Source organism: Bison bison, unplaced genomic scaffold, assembly GCF_000754665.1.
Source record: "Bison bison bison isolate TAMUID 2011002044 unplaced genomic scaffold, Bison_UMD1.0 scf7180017864163, whole genome shotgun sequence".
Lineage (NCBI taxonomy): Eukaryota > Metazoa > Chordata > Mammalia > Artiodactyla > Bovidae > Bison > Bison bison.
In genome coordinates this window covers 11,453,763-11,478,261 of record NW_011494735.1, presented here as the reverse complement: position 1 = coordinate 11,478,261, position 24,499 = coordinate 11,453,763, and the positions used below count along the sequence as shown (strand labels likewise).

The window sequence follows — 24,499 nt, the reverse complement described above, 5'->3', positions numbered from 1 at the left end:
TTATATCATGTGCTAACTGAATAATACAATTATTCTAATTAACTGATCATGCCCTCCATGGATTTTAGAAAGGAGTGTCAGCATTTAACTGACAAGTTAGAGTCGTGATTCATTTGACAAAATATAACGTTATTATTTATTATAAACTTGGTTACTTCTGTGTATGGCTGAATACACAGAAAATACACTAAAGATATTACTCAACATTATATATCTCATGGGATTTTAAATTAATCCTCTTGAATATGTCCAGACAAGATTTAAAAAAAAAAAAATAAGAAACTGCTAATGTTAAATAATACCCTAACTAGTCTCTAGTTTAATGTTACTTTTTATAAAACATTATTATCTTCTAGTCCCCAATTATCCAATTATAAGCAATAGTCAGCTTTCCCTTCAGAGCAAAAATCAAAATAAGACAGAACTTTCATCTGCTGATTCCACAAAGAATTTAAATTCTGCCAGTCTACAATATCCATTGGAGGTAATTAGAAAATCAAAGAATAAAAGTATTTTTCACTTCTCCCCAGAAATCAGTCATTGCAAGGTGAAATACATCACCATCTGAAGAGCATTCCTTTTATACTGACCCTGAGATTTGAAAACTCCACTAGGTAATTCATTACAGTGATTACAAACGCAACCATTAGAAAACTATTTATTGATCCAGAAATTAGGGAGGTCAAAAGAATTACTTTCATAAAAATGAAAGAATATTAACTAGGAAATGTTTATTGAGTCATAAATAAATTCTCCTTTTTTTCAGGATTTATTCAGATTACTATCCATCAGAAGAATGAGGGATTAGGGTCACCTCCCCAGCATTTAACATGCATCCTCCGGCAGGGGTCGGAGGCGGTTCACATTACTGTGAGTATCTTATCAAGGAATAAACAGTATTTAATTATTAGGTAACACGACAGTTGTTGGCAACCTACAGATGTTATTCTGAGTGAAACAAAAATGTGCTATGAAAAAATGAATAGGGAGAAAATGAGGAAAAAATGTACCATGTAAAACTGTACCCTCTCAATCCTACAACCACTTAAAGAGGTCACTGCACGTGCTCCATGCTCTATGAATTCAGCGATCTTTAACTTTCACAGACTGACTGTCCACTTACCCTAGTTGTTTTCACTTTATTCCCAGAGGAACAGCTCCATCCTTTCCGATCTGGAAGAACTTTACATTCCTCTCCCTCAAGACATGGTTGCATATGGCACCACCATTTCTGTTCCACTATGGAAGCTATAGATTGAAAAAAAAAGCAATTCAAGATTTTCTATTTGGGCTTGTTAATTGTCTGGGTGTGCATGCTTTTTTTTGTTGTTTTGGTCCAAAGGTAGTAAATTTTTATAGATTTTCTGACTAAAAATATTTTTAATTCTAAAAAATTTTACTGTGATAAGAATACTTAAAACTTTAAGAGGGTAAATATTATTATATATGTTCAGTGTATAATACAGAATTGTTAATGATAGGCACATTTTTGAAGGGTTTTTCATACAAACACATAGGTTTCATTGAAATTAGCATATTAGAAACAAATTATGTGGATGTAGTATTATGTTTATGTATAGACATAAACATATAAGAAATTGAGTCTATGACCAGTTTAGAATCAATATTTTAGAATCAATGTCATATCTCCCCCAAGTAGACTAAAATCAGGAAGGCATTCAAATTGATGTCTTTTTTTTTTTTTTTAAACTATGGGCAGTAACGATCATTGCAAAGAATGCATCATGAAAATATATGAGCACTTAACAAAATATTATTTATGATCACATCAATTATACAGATCCACATAAATATTTATATCCTATTCGGTGAATCCTCCAAGAAAGAAATTAACATTTTGATGAATCTCTATAAAAATATTTCATGTGACTTCTATCCACAACTAAACATTCATTCATATGTATGATATTTATTTTTTCATTCTTAAGAACCATCCATGGGTTTAAGGACCCAAACTATTTAATCATCTATTTTTATATTGCCTTTGCCAATTAATTTACACACACAAACATACACACTGGCCCTCCACTAGCAAATCAGTATTTCATGGTATCAAAGTAAGAAGTACATGGACTTCTTGGAACCTGATTATAGTGCCTTTTGCTATAAGACTGTGCAAGTCCTTAGACCTTCTTTCAGTGGATTTTAAATTTCAGAATGCTGTTCAAATGATCTCATGCCAACCATATGATTGATGGTGTGGCCCCCCAGATGAACCCCAGAACTGAGAATCACTGTGAGATTCCAGTTCTATGCAGTCCCCAGTTACACTATCACAAGAGCAATGGAAAGCCTCACCATCCACACAAGATGGAGCAGCTCGCGTGGTGCCCGCCACCTGCCCAGGGAAGCAGGAGCACTTGACTGTTTGTGACCGTTCTTCTATCTTGTTCTTATTACAGCATCTGTGGAGTGCCACCACTTCGCAAGTGCCTGTTTTAACATGGTGAGCTGCACACAAAAAAAACAAAAGATGAGACAACACTGAGAAAGCTTTGGATACTTCCCTCCCTTTTTAATTAGAAGTGCATTAAATATAGCTCTATAAAGGGTCCACCATGCATGAAACTAGAAATACAATGATGCTGACTCCATAAGGCAGATTTGATTTCTTTGCTAAATGTAGTAGGACCATTTCTATCAGTAAATGCCTGGTGAAGCAGGAACAGTTAGTGGCTAGATTAGAATGAGCTGTTAGAACAAACAGTCTGAAATATAGAGGCAATATGTGGTGCCATCAAAAATATATTTATTTGCATGTGGCTTTTTTTTTTTTAACACCTTTTTGTTCAATATGTTGATCAAAGTAGGGTCACTCCATAGACAAAGTGCCCTCTACTGGGGCTGAGACAAGCCTTATTCTCAAAGTGGGTGGGCTGATAAAGGTGATAGTCTTTAGGTTATTCTCTCTCGGGTTGAGGCTAAGAGTCAGGAAGGGAATTTCTTTTCAGAACTTAGGAAGTCTGAGGGTGGGAACCCACCTCCTCAGCATTCTTCTGCTCAGTTTTCTTGGAAATGAACTAACTGGGTGATTTTTTAAAATTGCTGCCATTTTCCTGAAAGTCCCATCCAGTCTCAGGACCCACAGATCATTCCTGCGGATTTTGCCTGAGGGAACAACTGCCACCAAATGGCAACAACCACAGCCAGAATGTGGACAGACTTATATCTGCCCTGGCAAAACCCAGTCCAACACGCTGTGAGGCTCCACTGGCCGTTTTCTCAGCCTCACAGTAAGGCTACCCAGCTGCTGAGGTGATTGACATTTTTGGACCCCACTCATCACATTAGGATAGGGTTCAAGCTTGCCTTCATTGTTTCTTTTTCCCCAGCATATCTTCTTCAAAGTAGTAACCCTACTGTGAAACGATAAACCAAAAGTTCCATCTGCTAAAAATAAAAAACAGCTTAAAATCAAATGTTTGTTGAAATGTTATGTTTTCAGAAATTTTAAAGCATGTGATTGCTATAAAAACAGAGATTTAAATAGAAAAGTAGGACATCTGAAGTTATTTAATGTTATAAACATATTAAGACCCATTTTGTAAATAAGGTTAGGACATCATGCATTTATATTAATTTTCCCCTTAGAGATGGGGAACCACTGAGCAGGGACTCAGGCTAGACTGTTTAGATTTTTCTCGTGAGAACAGATCACATTCACTGTCCACCTCCTTCCCTATGTGAGACCAAAAGACTCAGGTATAGCTTTGACACATAATCCTCAAAAGAATTGCAAGAAGCAAGTACCATTTCCAATGTCATGAAGGTTTTTCTGCCATGGTAGATACAAACAGGGATTTCTCTGTGTGTGCTTCAAGCAGAAGGCTATCTCTACAAAAGGTAAAAACTTGAAAGCCAAATTTCTGTTCCTTGTGCTCTAGACAACAATATTTTCTTAGCTAATAATGATTCACTTTCTCTCAATTTATTGAATGCTTTATGTAATATTCAGGTCAAAGTACTGCTTTCTACACTGAACCTCACTTATTCCCTTTTCTTACTGGAGTATAATTGCTTTACAATGTTGTTAATTTCTGCTGTACAGCAACGCAGATCAGCTATATGTATATGTATATCTCCTTCCTCATAGACCTCCCTCCTAACCCACTGTCCCACCCTCTAGGTCACCACAGAGCACTGAGCTGAGCTCCCTGTACTATACAGCAGGTTCCCACTAGCTATCTATTTTACACATGGTAGTGTCAGTCAGTTCAGTCGCTCAGTTGTGTCTGACTCTTTGCCACCCCATGAACTGCAGCACGCCCAGCCTCCCTGTCCATCACCAACTCCCAGAGTCTACCCAAACTCATGTCCATTGAGTCAGTGATGCCATCCAACCATCTCATCCTCTGTCATCCCCTCTCCTCCTGCCCTCAATCTTTCCCAGCATCAGGGTCTTTTCAAATGAGTCAGCTCTTCGCATCAGGTGGCCAAAGTATTGGAGTTTCAGCTTCAACATCAGTCCTTCCAATGATCAGTCCTTCCAATGATCAGTCCTTCCATGGTAGTGTAAGTCAGTCCTAATCTCCCAGTTCATCCCACCTTTTCCTTCCCCTCCTGTGTACACACGTCTGTTCTCTATATCTGTATCTCTATTCCTGCTATGCAAATAGGTTCATCTGTACCATTTTTATAGATTCCACATATATATGTTAATAAACGATATTTATTTTTCTTTCTGACTTACTTCACTCTGTATGACAGACTCTAATTGAGTTACTACCACATATCAGGGATAGTTCTAAGTAATGGGGATGCAACAATGCATAAGATGAATAGAGACCTGCCCTCGAAGAGCTCATACGCCTGTGGAGAAAGTGAATAATCCTTAGGGACTAATAATTAAGTAAGAAAACAGTAGATTTTCTAGCTTCTTAAAAGAGATGCAATAGGGTAATGTGATAGAGAGTAACCAAACAGGGAGAGAAGGCAGAATTGTATAAGAGTCTCAGGGAGGACCTCTCTGAGGAAGTAATCTGAGTGATGACCTGAGTGATGAGAAAGGAAGCCTCCATGATGAAGAGCTAAGAAAGGAATAAGTTTCCAAAGGGATGGAGCAGCAGATGACATGGTTCTGAAATGGGGAAATGGCAGCAAGATGACCAGTGTGGCTGCACCATGGTGGAACAACTGAGAGGCTGAGGACAATGTGTCAGAAACAGAGGGAAATGGCTTAGGGGCAGGTGTGCCACAGTAAAGAGATTGAATTTTTTTCTCGTTACAAGACAAAACCTTTGAGTGGAAATGTTATCTCACTAGGACTTCTCCCGTAACTCAGATAGTAAAGAATCTGCTTGCAATACATGAGACCTGAGTTCGATCCCTGGGTTAGGAAGATCCCCTGGAGAAGGGAATGGCAACCCACTCCAGTAATTTTGTCTGGAAAATTCCATGGACAGAAGAGCCTGGCAAGGCTACAGTCCACAGGGTCACAAAGAGTCAGGCACATCATCTCATTAATGCTTTAGGAGTTTACTCAGGCCACTCTTTAGAGAAAAGACTGAAGAAAGCAAGAGTGGAAGCAGGGATACCAATCATGAAGGGGCTACAGGAGTTCAGGAGATGAAGGATGGGACACAGACTAGACTAAGAGTTGGAATGAAGTGCCAGATGAGGAGGTATTTCAGGGTAGAGTTGGTTTGAATGGACTGAATGTGAGCTGTGAGGGAAAGAGGAGTTAAAGATTATTTTTAAGCTTGTCCTAAGGAATTAAAAGTTGGTGGTTCTGGAAGATAGAAGAGGCCTGGGAAAGAGGTGTTTGTTAACAGTTGGGTTGGGTCAGAATTGCTTGCTTCTGTTTTGTCTTTGTTAAGTCTGAGAGTCTTATAAGACACTGGAGGAGAGGTGTAAATCAGGCAGCATCATTTACACAGTGGGGTTCAGGAAAGAGATCTGGACTGCAGATAAACACTTAAGTGAGTTAGGTTAATAGGTGATATTTAAAGTCATACACTGACTAATTACCATGAAAAGACTACTGATAGAGAAGCAGATAAATAATAGTCTAGAACCTAATTCTAGAATTGGGGAGCAGAACATGAAGTAAGAGGAAAAGAACATGAGACAAGGCATGGAAAACTAAAGAATAAACTGTTTCAAGAAACATAGATTGGTCAGTTATTCAAATGCTGCTGAAAGCTTTAATAAATAAAGCAAAATAATTGTCTACTAAAGCAGTATTATGGTGCAAACAGAGGTTCAAACAGAGCCTCCAAAACCAGAGTGCACGTGTGCAAAGTCGCTTCAGTTGTGTCCAACTCTTTGAGACCCTATGGACTACAGCCCACCAGGCTCCTTTGACCATGGGATTCTCTAGGCAAGAAGTAGTTGGGTTCACATCTGCTGCTGCTGCTGCTAAGTCGCTTCAGTGTGTCCGACTCTGTGCGACCCCATAGACGGTAGTCAACCAAGCTCCCCTGTCCCTGGGATTCTCCAGGCAAGAACACTGGAGTGGTTTGCCATTTCCTTCTCCAGGGTTCACATCTAAGCTCTTCTAAATAGTAGTGTGACCTTGCCCAAGTCAGCAACTATCTCTGATTAGCATTTTTCATATCTAAAGGATGAATATTAATAGCACTATCTTCATATGACTGGTTAGAGGACTAAATGAGTTAATATGTACAAAGTATTTAGAGCATTCCCAGCCTCATAGCAGGCACTCTGTGTTAGCTATTATTAGCACTTGATCCAGATGAAAATCATTTTAATGGCATGATGGAGATAAAAGCATGATTAAAGTAAGTTTATTAAAGAATGAGATGCAAAACTGTAGACAATTATAAAAATTTCTTTCAAGGAGTTTTTCTGTAAAGGGAAAAAGAAAATGAAGCAGTAGTTGGAATGAGTCTAAGGGTCAGGGAAATTTTTTTTAATGGATGCCATAAAAGCATGCTCGCTTGCTGGAATAATCTAGTAGAAAAAGAAAATGACAATATAGAAGAGAAAGAGGGTAATTTAAAAAGACTGTTCTTGAAAGGGGAAAAAAAAGAATTAAGATGCAGGGCATGTGGTGGGGTTGGCATTAGATTCATGTGGGGACATTTAATCCATTTTAACAAGAGTGAAGGTGGGATGCGTGAATTTAGTCAGGTAGGTGTGAGCCGTTTAGATGGTTAGAAGATAATGCAGTTTCATATCTGATGTCATCTCATTTGCTATGAAATATGAGAGATGTTTGAGAAAAAAAAAAGAACATGAAATATGTATTTCAAAGAGGAAGAATAAATGTACTGGGAAGGAGTGGTGGGAATGCCTGGCAGGGAGCTGGCTGATGCACACGGTAAACTGTAGAAGACATAGTGGAATGAACGGAGGGGTGGGATTATAGCACAAAACGGAAATAAACATCTGTGTGATGACAGACTACCTGGGATGCTTGGACCTCCAATAGGGATGATGGGATGTGTCCTGCAGGTCTTTGAATGGAAGCCAGAGACAAGAGATTATTAGGGTTTCTTAAGATAGTGATGCTATTAGGCAGAGCACTGATCTGAGACAGCTTCAGGGAGAGCCAGATGTTGGCTCAGTTCTCTCTCACAGAACCACAGAAGACAGGCGCACACAGTGAGGTTCCATGGGTCCCTACCCTGAGACAAGAAACACCATTTCAGCATTACCCACCAGGGCCATTCTATCATCTTTGTCATATGGAGATTTTATCATAAGTTGGAAAAGAAAGTTGGTGAAAAATCTGCATCTGGTTTCCCCTTCCCAATGTCAAAATTCTTTTCTACTTTGCCTGACAAGAAAAACTGTACTTCTCCACCCCGTTAATTATATTTAGATGTGGTGATGGAACTTGCTTTGGCCAATGAAATGAAAACTAGACTTATGAGCAAAAGCAAAGGATATCAGTCTGTGAGGACATATTAATAGTATTCATTCACCAGATTTTTCCCCACCAGCCAGAGCAACAAATTATACAGAAATTACTTAGTGACTGAGCACAAGAAAGGGATAATTAAATTTAAAAAAAATAGAATAGATGGTAGGTAGGTTGATGATAAACACTATACCAAATTCAGTTCCCAAGTTAAAAAACATGAAACAGGGCCCCCACCAACCACATGGACATAAGAGTAAGACATAAACCATAAAGTGTTACAAGACTCTAAAATTTGATTGCTTGTTAATATCACAAAACAGCCTACCCTGACAATACCGTAGTACTTTCTACTGCTTCCTAGGTTGTTCAACAGGAGATAGATAGAAATATATATATATATATACACACACACACATACACACACACACACACACACAAATGCATTGGTGAGTGGACAAGTCAGTGAAGAATGATAATCTCAAAACCAGATCATTCTAGGGCATTGAGTCAATGAATAAATATATATAAGAAAATGCTGTTTAGACATTTATATAATTAAATGAATTGTAATAAATTATTTCCAATTGGATAACGCTGGGAAGGATTGGGGGCAGGAGGAGAAGGGGACGACAGAGGATGAGATGGTTAGATGGCATCACTGACTTGATGGACGTGAGTCTGAGTGAACTCCGGGAGTTGGTGATGGACAGGGAGGCCTGGTGTGCTGCGATTCATGGGGTTGCAGAGAGTTGGACATAACTGAGTGACTGAACTGAACTGAACTGAATGCTGGCTAAATTCTGTATGTCAGAGCTCTGGTGAAGAAAGTGTGCTTCTTTCTTCTTTGAGGAGAAAAAAGGTGAAATGGTGCCCATATGGTATAAGGAGAAAGATAAGGTTGGAGCTGCGCTGAGAAGAAGAGAGGCATGTTTCCCTTCAGAGAAGATGGGACTAAATGTTAAGGGATTCATAATAAAGGTGACCTGGAAGACCGAGCCTCACAGACCCACAGCTTTTCTGCCTATGAATAAAGTGCACAGACACACAGATTGTTTCCTTGTGAGAAGTGGGATTTTGTAAAAAACAAGCAAACAAACAAACTCTATCAACCTTTGTTCTTTTTATTAAAAATTAAAGTTGTAAAGTTTCTTCAGGGGAATTAGAAAGGGATCAGAGAAGGAAATGGCAACCCACTCCAGTATTCTTGCCTGGGAAGCAGACAGAGGAGCCTGGTGACTGGAGATCTTCGGGTCACAAAGAATCAGACATGACTTAGTGACTGAGAACAAGAAAGGATAATTACATTTTTAAAAATGGAATAGATGGTAGGAATATATGCAGGTAGATGTGGAGGGTTGGGTGGAAGGATGGATAATCCTACACTCAAAGAGTTTGAAGACATGGGTAGGGAGAATACTGGCTGTTCAATATTTTTATATATGCCAGTTAATGTGGTAAACAAAATGAGATACTTCAAAACAGACAAGTGAATCTTCTAGCAAAATTTAATTCACCTAAGCATGGCACCTGTCTCCTGAGAAACCTGTATGCAGGTCAGGAAGCAACAGTTAGAACCCTTTATGGAACAGTTGATTGGTTCAGGATTGAGAAAGGAGTATGGCAGGGCTATCTGTTGTCACCCTGTTTTATTTAACCTATAGGCTGAGGACATCACGAGAAATGCCAGGCTGGATGAGTTACTAGCTGGAATCAAGACAGGTGAAATAAACATCAACAACCTCAGATATACAGATGAAAAGTGAAAATGAAGTAGCTCAGTCATGTCCGACTCTTTGCAACCCCCGTGGACTGTAGCCTACCAGGCTCCTCCATCCATGTGATTCTCCAGGCAAGGATACTGGAGTGGGTTGCCACTTCCTTCTCCAGGGATCTTCCCGACCCAGGGATCGAACCCGGGTCACCTGCATTGCAGGCAGACGCTTTACCGTCTGAGCCACCAGAGAAGCAATACACAGATGATACCACTCTAGTGGCAGAAAGCAGAGAACTAAAGAACCTCTTAATGAGAGTGAAGGAGGAGAGTGAAAGAGCCAGTTTAAAACTACATATTAAAAAAACTAAGATCATAGCACTCTGCCCCAATACTTCATGGCAGATAGAAGGGAAAAACCTGGAAGTAATGACAGATTTTCTCTTCTTGGGCTCTAAAATCACTGTAGATGGTGACTGCAGCCATGAAATCAGAAGACAATTGTTTCTTGGCAGGAAAGCTATGACAAACTTAGACAATGTGTTGAAAAGCAGAGACATTATTCTGCCAACAAAAGTCCATACAATCAAGCCTATGGTTTTCCCAGTGGTCACATATGGTTGTGAGAGCTGGACTGTAAAAAAGGCAGAGCACCAAAGTATTGATGCCTTTGAACTGTGGTGCTGCAGAAGACTCCTGAGAGTCCCTTGGACTGTGAGGAGGTCAAACAAGTAGATCTTAAGAGAAATCAACCTTGAATACTCATTGGAAGGACTGATGCTGAAGCTCCAGTATTTTGGTCACCTGATGCAAACAGCTGGCTCATTGGAAAAGTCCCTGATGCTGGGAAAGACTGAGGGCAGAAGAAACAGAGGGCATCAGAGGATGAGATGGCTAGATGGCATCACCAATGCAATGGACATGAACTTGGGCAAACGTCAGGAGATGGTGAGGGACAGGAGGCCAGGTATGCTGCAGTCCATGGGGTCGCAAAGAGGAGGACACAACTGTGCAATTGAACAACAGCAAAACATTGCATAGGTGTTCCCATATATAATTCTTATTTTTCTGCTATATAACTTAACTCTTACATCAAATTCTTATAGACAAAGGCTAATTTTTCATGTAAACTGCTCAGTATGTGGTACATGTTTAATAATTAGTAAACAAGTAATAAGAAGGTAAAACTAATTTCTGTGGTTTTCCTTTAAAAGCTTAATGACTGTAAAAAATTAAAGCAGTTACTAGACTTCTCTACCCAGAGTCAGGCAGAGCTCATGATAAACTAATCTAGTCAAATATTAGGCCTTTCCAAATTAACAAAATAGACTTCACAGACAATCAGCATCATACTAAAATGATGCAAGACACCCTGGAGAAGATTTAAATGAAAAAAGAACAACCAATTTCCTTGATGTCATAATCCCCAAGTCACAAAAGATAAAACAACAAGAACAACAATAACAACAACAACAAAAAAACCCTCACGTCTTTCTGCTACTTTCTCCTCCCTGGACATAATGCAGAGCACAAAATGTTGCCTCTTACACCTTGGTGAAATGACACTAGACACACATAGGCTTAATTCCTATGAAAACAGGAATACCAAGTCTTGCCCAACTCTAATTGTTGCCTGCCAAGGTTATTCTTGCCACCTCTTATTAATCTCTTCTGCTTCTGTTAGGTCCTTATCATTTCTGTCCTTTATCATGCTTACCCTTGCATGAGATATTCCCTTGATACCGCAAGTTTTTTTGAAGATATCTCTCTTCTTTCCCATTCTATTGTTTTCCTCTAATTCTTTGCATTGTACACTTAAGAAGGCAGTTCAAAGCCTCCAAAACCAGAGATCATCTGAATTAAATTTGCCCATTCTCATTGCTTTGAGTTCACTGATTCCTAAGATGTCAGTGTTCACTCTTGCCAATCTCCTTCTTGACCACATCCAATTTACCTTGATTCATGGACCTAACATTCAAGGTTCCATTGCGATACTGTTCTTTACAGGATCGGACTTTGTTTTCACCACCAGACACATCCACAACTGAAAGTCATTTCCACTTTGGCCCAGCCTCTTCATTCTTTCTGGAGCTATTTCTCCAGTCTTCCCCAGCAGCATATTGAACACCTTTCAAACTGGGTGGGAGTTGGGGGGTGGGGCTCATCTTCCAGTGTCATATCGTTTTGTCTTTTCCTACTATTCATGGGGCAAGAATACTGGAGTGATTTGCCATTCCCTCCTCCAGTGAATCACGTTGTCAGATCATATATCATCAAGGGAATATCATATGCAAGGAGGAACACAATAAGGGACAGAAATGATAAGGACCTAAGAAGAAACAGACAAGCTTAGGAAGAGGTGAAAAGAAAACACAGAAGACCTATTCAAAAAAAAGGTCATAATTACCTGGATAACCACGATGGTGTGATCACTCACCTAGTCAGACATCCTGGAGTGTGAAGTCAAGTGGGCCTTAGGAAGCATTACTATTGAATAAAGCTAATGGAGGTGATGGAATTCCAGATTAGCTATTTCAAATCCTAAAAGATGATGCTGTTAAAGTACTGTAGTCAATATGCCAGCAAATTTGGAAAACTCAGCAGTGGCCACAGGACTGGAAAAGGTCAGTTTTCATTTCAATCCCAAAGAAGGGCAATGCCAAAGAATGTTCAATCTAGTGCACAATTGTGCTCATTTCACATGCTAGCAAGGTAATGCTCAAAATGCTTCTAGCTAGGCTTGAGCAATACCTGAATGGAAAAATTCCAGGTGTACAAGCAGGATTTAGAAAAGGCAGAGGAACCAGAGATCAAATTGCCAACATGCATTGGATCATAGAGAAAGCAAGGGAATTCCAGAAAAAAACATCTACGTCTGCTTCAATGACTACACCAAAGCCTTCAACTGTGTGGATCATAACAAACTGTGAAAAATTCCTAAAGAGATTAGAAATAACAGACCACCTTACCTATCTCCTGAGAAACCTGTATTGAGGTCAAGAAGCAACAGTTAGGACATGGAACAACAGACTAGTTCAAAGGGGGAAAGGACTACAACAAGGTTGTATGTTGTCACCCTACATATTTAATTTATATGCAGAATACATCATGCAAAATTCTGGGCTGGATGACTCACAAGCTGAAGTCAAGATTTCTGGGAGAAATATCAACAACCTCAGACATGCAAATAATAACACTCTAATGGCAGAGGATGAAAAGGAAGTAAAGAGCCTCTTGATGAGGGTGAAAGAGGAGAATGAAAAAACTGGCTTAAAACTGAACATTCAAAAGACTAAGATCATGGCATCTGGTTCCATCACTTCACAGCAAATAGATGGGGAAAAACTGGAAGCAGTGAAAGATTGATTTTCGTGGGCTCCAAAATCACTACAGCCATGAAATTAAAAGGCTCTTGCTCCTTGGATGAAAAGCTATGACCAATCTAGACAATGTATTAAAAAGCAGGGGCATCACTTTGCCAACAAAGGTCCGCATAGTCAAAACTACAGTTTTTCCAGTAGTCATGTATGGGTGTGAGCGTTGGACTATAAAGAAAGCTGAGCACCAAAGAACTGATGCTTTCAACTTGTGGCACTGGAGAAGACTCTTAAGAGTCCCTTGGACAGCAAGGAGATCAAACCAGTCAATGCTAAAGGAAATCAACCCTAAATATTCATTAGAAGGACTGATGCTGAAGTTGAAGCTCCAATACTTTGGCCACCTGATGCGAAGAGCCCACTCATTGGAAAAGACCCTGATGCTGCAAAAGATTGAGGACAGGAGGAGAAGGGGGCAACAGAGGATGAGATGGTTGGATGACACCACCAACTCAATGGACATGAGTTTGAGCAAACTCCGAGAGATAATGAAGGACAGGGAAGCCTAGCATACTGCAGTCCATGGAGTCAAAAACAGTTGGATACAACTTAGTGACTAAACAACAACAAGCTTACTACCCTTGTATCTCATTTCAACAATAGGATATGGCCCTACTGGTTCCCTAGAAACATGGCCTTAAGAGACAGCCTCTTAAATCATATCTCAAGATTCTTAAATGTTATTGCAAAGCCATTGTGACTGAGATGAAATCTTGTAAGACATTTTACTAAATCCTTTGTTTCTAACTACATTTCACCTTCTCCACAGGATAAAAAAATCTGAATAGCATTTGGTTTGTATGTGTGCACAAATTAAATATATATATATATGCAGATACCTATATTTACACATAAAATTATATATACATATTGTTTATATATGGACTTTATATATGTGTGTGTGTGTATGTGTGTGTGTGTGTGTTAATACAGTCACATTTTATTCATTACCTATGAACCAACTGAAAAGAAAATACAGTGAAAGTCTCTCAGTTGAGACCCCATGGACTGTAGCTGCCAGGCTCCTCTGTCCACGCAATTCTCCAGGCAAGAACACTGGAGTGGGTAGCCATTCTCCTCTCCAGGGGATCTTCCCAACCCAGGGATCAAACCCAGGTCTCCCGTATTGCAGGCAGATTCTTTACTGTCTGAACCACCAGGGAAGCCCAAGAATACTGGAGTGGGTAGTCTATCCCTTCTCCAGAGGATCTTCCTGACCCAGGAATCAAACTGGGCTACCCTGTACTGCAGGCAGACTCTTTACCAGCTGAGCTACCAGGGAAGCCCTGCTAGAAATACATAAATATGAAAAATGGATTCACAGTAGAATAATATTTATGCAAATCATTTACCTTGAGTAGTGGTTGCTTGCCTTTAGTTAATAAGAACACAAAGCTATGCATACCACATTCTAAATGTAAGAATAATCCATTCACTCTGGAAACAATTCAAGGGATAATTACCATGGCCTACATCTATAGAATATTCACTGTATATTATGCATTATTCCATTTTATTATCACAGCAACTATTAAAGAGGAAACTATAATTATCCCCAATTTACAGATGAAGGAACTGAGCCAGGAAACGGTAAGTAACTTGCCCAAAATAAAATAGCCAATAGACAAAACCAGACGTGAGAATTCAGGGCAGTTTGCTTTCAGAAGCCACGATCTTCAACTCTGTCATGTAATGCCTTTTCTATGGAGCTCTGCACACCATGCAGTAAACTATAGTTTCCGATGATGTGAAGGAAAGCACAAAGTGTATCACTGTCCCTACAAGGGATGCTTGGTAGCCTTGAAAGGACGAGGGCACTGGAACTGAAATCCTTCAGTACAACTCTGCCCTGTACTGCACTATACTTGAGTGAATGTTTAAGTCTATTTGCCTTTCACAGAACTGCTGTTCCTCTCTAAAATAGCTCCAGAGTCCTTATAAAGATTTAAATGAGATAATGTATGTGAAACTGCTTTTAAATTGTATACCATTAAAATTTTTTATTGTAACTATTAATGAAATGAATATCAAAATGATTCAACATATATACATTTTAAAAATAGAGCTGAGAAAGATCCATATTCTATAAAAGTTCTAATTTCATAATATATACTTAATTATGTTGACATGAGATGCTTGTAAAAAGAATCTGACACAAGCCACAGAAGAGAGTAAACTTAGCATCAAGTTGTGAATTTTTCCAACTTGATTTCCTCTCCATTAGATTTCAGTTCTTATTTGTATTCTGATTTGTCTCATTGATTCTGAAATTTTGTCTCCATATACTTCTTTTGAATAGTTTTATCATCTTGACTAGCTCCCCAGACAGTCTGCATTACAATTTCTAAGCAGAAATAAAGCATCACCTACATTCACCAAAAGGTATCTGAAATGCAAGCTAGTTAGTGGACTTAGGTTGCTGTAAATCACGTTGAATGGAAAAAATGTGCTGAAACAAAAACTTTTTGAGACAGCTAGTTTCTCACGTTAATTCATTAGACTGAAAAAAATGGGCACATGTTTAGACTTTCATGCTCAAGCAATCTAATTGAAAGAAATGGTCATTTAAAAAACTCAATGAAATTTCAAAAGTTCACATAATTTATGAAGTCAGGGTGATCAGGGAGGAAATAGCCAAATGCCAATGACACTTTTACAGAGCTTGTTTTCTAAAACTGTTCCAGTTTCATATGGAAAAGATAAAATCATTAGGGAAAACCAGATTGCCACTAAACGATAATAATCCTAATAACAGTACAGTCTCCATTAACAAAAGCAAACCCTCAACCAGGGGATGTCCTGCAATCTGTTTTAAGAGAAAGAAGCAGAAAAAAAGATTTATTCTTGGAAGAGTTTTAGATTTATTGCCCCTCAGCTCAATCATGAACACCTTCCACTATGTTTTAAATGAGAAGTGATGTTGAGGAAGGTAAACCTCAAGGAATATTGGTCTCTTTATAAACTGTTCAGCAACTTCTGCTGGTAAGGCCTGCTCTGAAAAAGAGGAACTGGACCCATCAAATCCATCTCTCTAAAAATCTGAACTCAGACTTACAGAATTGTCCCCTGGAAATGGACCCTTACATCCAAAGGCCATTTGGTGTCAGGAGTCACACCTTGACCTGTGGAGAGCTTTTTGCAAGATTCATGGTGTTGAGAGATAGGGACTCACAAGAAGCAGGTAAGAGCAGGAGCTAAGCGTGAGGGCAGAAGTAAGAGATAAAGAAGTAGGTAGTTCTACCATCCACCCTCGTGTCTGCCTTTCCTTAGGGCTTCCTGAACTTTTCCCTCAATTCCTGAAACATTTTATAGAATAGGTTTCAATAAGTCCCTTTTTCCTGATATAATCTGATGATGTCTCTGTTCTTTGACCCCCAAATAATATACTGACTAGGCTATTTCTCCTTTTTAAATAAAGTTAAAATTAACAAAAGCTAATTAGCAATCAGAACTATTGTATGGCACTGGGAACTGTATTCAATACCCTGTAATAAACCATAATAGAAAAGAATATGAAAAAGAACACACACACATCTGATTTACTTTGCTGTACGTCAGAAACTAACACAACAATGTAAATCAACTATACTTCAATTAAGAAAAGAAATATTTTCTACCCCCACTTCTAAGAGCAAAAGACAAATTTCTACCTTCAAAGTAGGATCTGGGAAATTCACAATTCAACCATCTCACTTTCTATATTTATCTCATATTGAAAACTGACATCTCAAAAGATGACTATCACCAATTACTATGAGGGGGACATGGTCCATTATTTTCTTTTTTTTTCTTTTTTTTAAATTTAATTTTTTTTTAATTTTATTTTATTTTTAAACTTTACATAATTGTATTAGTTCTCTAAGTCACTTCAGTCGTGTCCGACTCTGTGCAGCCCCATTGACGGAAGCCCACCAGGCTCCCCCGTCCCTGGGATTCTCCAGGCAAGAACACTGGAGTGGGTTGCCATTTCCAGACACTTAAAAATAAACTTCCTGTTTAATCCCAAATTATACCCCCAAAATGTGAAGAATCATAACACCCTCAATTCCTAAATACTATGAGAGTCAATGCTATTCTTTTATGACTGTTAGTATTCCTATAAGTGCTTGTAGGAAGAAGGGCAGTGCAGCCCAAGTGCTTTTTGAGGAAAATGATAGAGTGAGTAACAAGAGCAGTGAAAAAAACATGGGATTTTTGTCCCTGAAGAGTGAAATGTTGAGTGTTTGAGTTTCTTTCCTCATCTGCAAAATGAAGAAATCAGACTAGTTTTAGAGTTAATTTAGAGGTTCCCTCCAATTCTAAAATGCTGTGAGTTTATGAAATGACAAGTTCCATTATAATGGGTACAATATGTTAGACCTAATAGAAAGTGAAAGTCGAAGTAAAACATATTTTAATTGATCCAAACTCACAAATTAACTTCATTAAGTCACTGAACTTAATGAGAAACTGAGAAGAGAGTTTATGAAATTTATATTGTGAATGTATTTCTTATCTGTATGAAGCCATGAATCTTAACTGCACAGTATAATATTCACTATAAAGTCAACCTGTATCTTCATCCTGCTTTATGCACAAAATAGTTTGATTACTGTTGATTCCATGAGAGCAATCAAGTCAGAATATTATATATAGCATGGTGGTTTGGGTGAGGAGTCTGAAGTCAGATGGTCGAGGTTCAAGTCCCACCTTTAAAAGCAAGTATCTACCTATTCACCAAGACTCCCTTTTCTTTCCCACAGGGAACACAAGTAGACTACATTTTCCAGTCTCCCTGGCATGCAACACATGGAATAAGGGCAGGAGTGAGCTATACTTCTTCATGATCAGGTCTTCAAAAACCCTCCCCCATTATCAGCCACTCTCTGTCTTCCTCTTTCAGATAGAAGTCAGTATCAAGGGTTATCCTGAAGAGTCACCATCATCCTGCGACCCTGAATGATGTATAAAGATCTACCCTTTGATACTAACTGGATTCACATGCACAAGAAATAAACTTAGGCTTTGTTAAACCAGTAAGATTTAGAGGTATCCACCTGCAATGCAGGAGACCTAGGTTCGATCCCTGGGTTGGGAAGATCACCTGAAGGAAGGCATGGCAACTCACTCCAGTATTCTTTCCTGGAGAATCCCAGTGGACAGAGGAGCCTGGCAGGCTATAGTCCATGGAGTCACAAAGAGTCGGACATGACTGAGTGACTAAGCATAGCTGTTAGAATAGCACATATTAATTAGTATGGAATAATATTCCTAGTAATGGATGTAGGAAGGAGTTGGATGCACTCCAAACATTTGATAAGAAAAATTACACAGAGAATAAAAAGAGCCTGAATGTTTGTGTCTCCTCTCCCACTCAAAATTCATATATTGAAAACCTCATGCCCAAGGTGATGGTATTAAGAAGAAGGAACTTTGGGATCTTTGAAGGTGATTAGATTTAGTGCTTTTATGAAAGAGACTCCCCAAAAGCTAGTTTACTCTTCTGTAACATGAGGATACAACATGGAGTCTGAAACCCAGAGGAAGGCCCTCATACTACCACCTGATATCCTGATGTTAGACTTCTAACCCCTAGAACTGTGAGAAATAATTTTCTGTTTTTTATAGGCTACCTAGTCTTTGGTATTTTGTCATAGCACTCCATGTGGACTGAAACATGAAGACAAAAGATGTGATTTTTAAAAAATTACCTAACCTCTCTAAGCCTTAGCTTCTCATCTGTGTAATGAGAATTACATTATCATCTAAAGGGTTATAATGAAGATCAATTGAGTCAACATTCATAATGATGCTTATATATGAGAAAGAGTAGATCTTAGCTATAATTATTAGATGCTAGGTAGAATTATTATGGATACCTTATTTAAACCCTTGAATCTATTCATATACAATGCAGATATCTAAGAGAGAATCATTGATTTTTAGAGACTTCTAGAATAATAAAGTCCTTTGTTGTTATTTAGTTACTCAGTCATGTCTGACTCTTTGCAACCCCATGGACTGTAGCACACCAGGTTTCCCTGTCAGAAATTGATGGTGAGAAAACATGTTAATTCAAGATCAGAGATTAGTACTCAGCTCTCTTAATATTAGTCCAGTGTCACTTCCATTACCAACCCCCACATTTCTGTTCACCAAATTCCTCTCTTCTGCCTCTTTTAAACCTCCTTATTTTCTCTCTCTCCTCTACAACTTCACTTCTACTGTCTTAGCCAAGCTATCCATAGCAACTTTTCCTTAAATAATCATGAGGATCCCTATTGGCTAGATCATTCCCTTACACAAAAAAACCACACACCATCTACCTTGGTAGGTCTTTCTAAAAAAATTATAAATAGATAATAAAATTAAGGCTATGGTTTAAAAGTATTCTTGGCTCTTTATTTTTCATAGGATAAATTCAAAACTCTTGGGCATAGCATGAGCATCCTTCCATCAGACCAATTCTGATTTCTCCAGCCTCACTTTCCTGGGTACTCTTGACACAACCTACACAGAAGTTATATAAACTATTTTTATAATCTTATTATATCTTTGCTCAGCACCTTTCACTCTTTCTTGAATACTGGCCCACTTTTTACTCTAAGGAAACACCTATCCCATCTTTAAAGTTCAGAAAACTATGAAGCTGTTAATCAACCTCTCAGGTAGACTGTACTGCTCTGTCCTCTGGTTAACATTTTCTTATTTTGCCACACTTGTCGCAGTTTTCTATATTTACATTTTATATCTCTCTTTCCCTCTACTAAATTGTGAGGCCCAAACTCATGATTATTCATCTCTGAATCCCTAGCTTGAGGCACAGTTTGAGATCCATAATAGAGAAATCAATATCCTTGATGAATAAATGAATAAATAAATGCTTTACTATAAGAGTTCTCAGGAGAGGGAAAAAAACAGTAAGTTTTAATCATTTTTTTCAAGTCCAGTCTTAGATGAACTTATTAGAATTGTAAAAACATTTGACCTTGCTATATTGAAATGGATACATGAATATGTGTTTAATTTGTTCTATCGGAGAACCAAGTAGAGTTTCAAGAGGAAAGACACATTCAATGAGCCCTGGATTAGGCAGTTGGAAGCCCTAAATTCCATTTCCAGTACTATCACAGTACTGGGCTTCACTTGTGGCTCAGCTGGTAAAGAAACCACCTGCAATGCCAGAGACCTGGGTTCGATCCCTGGGTTGGGAAGATCGCCTGGAGAAGGAAAAGGCTACCCACTCCAGTATTCTGACCTGGAGAATTCCATGGGGTCACAAAGAGTTGGACATGACTGAGTGACTTTCACTTCACTTCATTTCACTTCACTATCACAACTAATTGTGAGTAAATCACCTAATCTCTCTAAATCACAATTTATCATCCACAAAATAAGAAAGTTGGCCATATAAAATAGGAAACTATTTAATATCATATATAAGGAAAATAATATGTCAGCTAAAAGCATTTCAACCAGTAGCATTTGTACATAATAGAAGAAAGTTCCAACATAATCACCAAAAGTCTGTTCATCAGAGAAGTCATGTGATGATGTACTTTGACACAAGAGACCTTAACTTTGGTCTCAAATTGGTCAGGAAAGCTCTTTGAAAAATCATTTTACTTATTTAGACTGCAGTTTCGTCAACCACACAATTAGAAGGATCTCTGTTTCTTTTCCACTCTGAAAATTTACTGTAAGCTACATACAAATCTAGATAGAGGCACTAAAGTCATTTAATTTTAAGAAATGATTACCCCTGAGAGAAGGTTGAACTTCTATTTCCTGGATCTAATTTTGCAGATTCATAATTCCACACCCTTCAGTGTACTAAGAGGTTTTCTACATTGGAGGCATTTTGTGGGGCCAGCAAGATATCTATAAACAGAAGTAATCAACATTATTCAAGAATGAACAAAATCTCTGGCTTCCAACAAAATCTTTTCTCATACATGGAAGGTTTTCTTTATTCCCAGTGATTGACATGAAAAGCAAATTTAGGTTTTCTTTCCTCACTACTTCAGCAATTTCAATATGGAACTTCTGGGTTCTGAGTGTCACTCTAGATCAAAAAGATATAAATCCTAAGTCAAATTATTAAAGCAGACTAGACAAGGCTTTTTTTAGTTTTCAGATGCCAGTAGCTCTTTGAGAAATTATATTCCGTACTACCTAGTCACTGGGTAAGAACTTTACACTGTCATAAAAACCAAATTTTATGGTTGTTGATAGCTTCTTAGATAATGTCTTCTTTAAAAATGTGTTCAGAATTCACATTTGATTGGAAATTCAAATTAGAAGAGAGAAATAGCAAAGTGTAGCAGAAGGATCATTGCTGGATGAGTTGGAAAAATCTATGCCCTCCTTTGCACTCCACTACCAACTAACCCTGCATTCACACATGGAAGATATACATAATACTGATTATATCTCAGGCACTGTGCTGTCTCCTGAGAATATAAAACCAAAGGGAAAACAACTCTCAATGAGTTCAGAAGGCAGTAGAGGAAGAGAGCCATGTGCACAAAAAGTAAAATAAAGTGATTAAAGGGCCATGACACTCATAGCCACAGATTGTACTAAGATAATCTAAATCCATGAATTCTACCCAGGAAGGGGCAGGCATGAGAAGGGAAATAGGAAATAATTTGTAAAGAAGATGTTTAATCTGAATTTTGCAAGATGCTTGAAAGCTTGCCAAGCCAAACTAGCAACACTGACCTCACTTAGCTTCCTGATCTGGAATAGATGGTCTCTGAGGTTCCTCTGGTTTTAAATTTCTATAATTTCATTGACCTTTTCAATAAAAATATAGAAAGGTTTATATTGATTTGGTTTACTTTGCCAAATATAAATATGTGTATATTGAACCACAGAACATGTACCATCCAAAACCATATATTAAAATACTTAGAATATAAACCTTTCTAAAACACTTGTCCTGCTTCTTTAAACATTTATCTCCTAAGTATCATTTTACTTTCAGTATTAATCCTGGCCATGATTGTCGGCTTCCAGCCCTCCGATGTGCTGAAGTGTAGCTTTACACAGATGCGAAAAAACACAAGACTCAGTGTGAAATGTAGCAGTGAGTGAATACTAACCGGGTGACATCCCAGGAATGTTATTTAGTGGAAAAGGTCCCTGGTGTCAGTTTGTTCTTTGCATAATTTGACTTTTTCTCCTAAAAGTGATGTGAGCATGTACAGTAAGGCCCTCCTGGGTAGTGTAAAATGGACACCATCCAGCAAAACTAATTAATGAGTCAGAGGCTCAGGCGGTCTTTTGCTAGGGGGTAGCAGAGCATCTGGTGATTTCAAGAGGAAATCAGACAGATGCCGGCTTTGCCACAGCTGAGTCTTGCTGTGTGACTTTGAGCAAAGTTCTTACAGTCAAGCTGCAGTTTCCTCATCTGCCAAACAGGAATAATAAAGCTACTTCACAATCTTGTTAGGAATATTCAATAAAAGAAAGTAGGTAAAGCTCTTAGCACTGTGTCCACCACATAGACAGTGTTCAGTGGTTATTGGCTATTATTATCAACAATATTATTACAAATACAGGGCTCCTATTATCCTTCTGAGGACAGTCGTCAGGATAAGAGCTAGGACAGATGGCAGTGGTTTTAACTGAAACAGTAGCATTGATATATATATATACACACACACTACTATGTCTAAAACAGATAGCCAGTGGGAAGCTGCTACACAGGGCAGCTTGGTGCTCCATGATGACCTAGAAGGATGGGATGGGAGTAGGTGGAAGGGAGGCTCAGGAGGGATGGGATATATGTTTACATATAGCTGACTCACTTTGTTTTACAGCAAAAACTAACACATTGTATAGCAATTATACTCCAACAAGGAATAAAAGGAAACTAATTTATGGATCTAGTCATCAGCAAGTTACTCTCTTCTCTAAGTCAGTCAGTTCAGTTGCTCAGTTATGTCTGACTCTTTGCAACCCCATGGACTGCAGCACGCCAGGCTTCCCTGTCCATCACCAACTTCTGGAGCTTGCTCAAACTCATGTCAATCATATCTGGTTGGATGGCCGGTAAGGCCATCCAACCATCTCATCTTCTATCATCTCCTTCTCCTCCTGCCTTTAATCTTTCCCAATATATAAATAATTGCACATAGCATAGCTGACACTTGAACAACATGGGTTTGAACTGTGATGGTTAATTTACACACAAATTTTTTTTCAATAGCAAACAGTATAGTACTGCACCATCCATGCTGGATTGAATTTGCACAAGTGAAATCCTGAAGGTACCGGAACCATGTATAGGCAGGGTGGACTGTAAGTTTTATGGGAACTGTTGACTGCTCCGAGTGTGGATGCCCCCTACTGCCACGTTGTTCATGGGTCAACCATAGCTGAGAACACAAATCTAGAGGCAGACTGTGTGTGTGTGTGTGTATGTGTGCATACATGTGGTCAGTCATGTTCGACTCTTTGCAGCCCTTTGGACTGTAGCCTGCCACTGTCCATGAGATTTCCCAGGCAAGAATACTGGAGTGGGTTGCCATTTCCTCCTTCAGAGGATCTTTCTGACCCAGGGATTGAACCTGAGGCTTCTGTGTCTCCTGCATTGTAGACAGATTCTTTACTGCTGACTCCAGAGCCAGACTGTGTGTTAGTCACTCAGTCATGTCTGACTCTTTGCGACCCCATGGACTATAGACTACCAGACTCCTCTGTCCATGGGATTCTCCATGAATGAATACTGAAGTGGGTTGCCATTGCCTTACTCAGATTCAAATTCCAGTTCTGCTCTTTGCTTGCTGCATAACCTTTGACAGGTTACTGAATGTCTCCATGTTTCTGTTTCCTCATTTGTAAAATGAAGAAAAATCATAGTATCTGCCTCACAGCACATTTTTAGGGACTTAATAGCTAATAAATAGAGAGCATTTGCAACAACAGTATCTGGCCACAGTACATATTCTGTAAATGTTTGCTATTGACATAAATGATGATTTGCTTAACACCTTTGGTGAAGCAGGAGGTAGTGTCATTGATGAAGGATGAGTGGGGAGTGAGGGGGAAGATGTGGTTGGTGGTAGGTAACTTCTTAACTACGCAAAATGATATTCTCAAGAAGCCTTCCTGAGGAATAGGATAGCTGAGAGGTCATTCTCTAGGGTCAGAAACACCCGGATTAGAAAGCTAACCTCACTGAAGTTACTTCACTTCAAATTCTCAAGGGGCTCAGTCATAAAGTGGGATACAAACTATCCACCTCATGAAAATGTTGTGAGGATGAAATGGAATACTGGATGTGAAGTAGTTACCTCTATGCCTTGGGAAATTCTTTTTGAAGGCTTGACCTAAGGACTATGTCAATTCAAAGCCCTCAACTTAACCACTGCTGGGCATTGTCTCTCTAGGCTAAGGCCCAAGAAAGCCACTCAGAAAAACTGTCAAACTGTTCTGCCACAAAACCCCACTCTTGAACCTTATTCATCACTATATCATCTCTTCTTCCTTCAACCCCAAGCTGAACTTGCTTCTTACCTTGGGTTCTTAATGAGAGTCCTCATGACACCTTGTGAACATTTGCCAACAGGCACT

The 24,499-nt window shown here is 38.8% G+C and overlaps 1 protein-coding gene across 1 annotated transcript in view; it reads right to left on the bottom strand.

Moving 5' to 3' along the window:
• Positions 1 to 352: 352 nt before the first annotated feature.
• Positions 353 to 24,499, bottom strand: part of FAM19A2 (family with sequence similarity 19 (chemokine (C-C motif)-like), member A2) — a 518,652-nt gene continuing 494,505 nt past the window's right edge. The window contains exons 3-5 of the mRNA XM_010841633.1: positions 2,320 to 2,472; positions 1,124 to 1,248; positions 353 to 394 (exon numbers count right to left, since the gene is read on the bottom strand). Coding sequence (XP_010839935.1) covers positions 353 to 394; positions 1,124 to 1,248; positions 2,320 to 2,472 — 320 coding nt within the window. The remainder of the gene's footprint in view (positions 395 to 1,123; positions 1,249 to 2,319; positions 2,473 to 24,499) is intronic.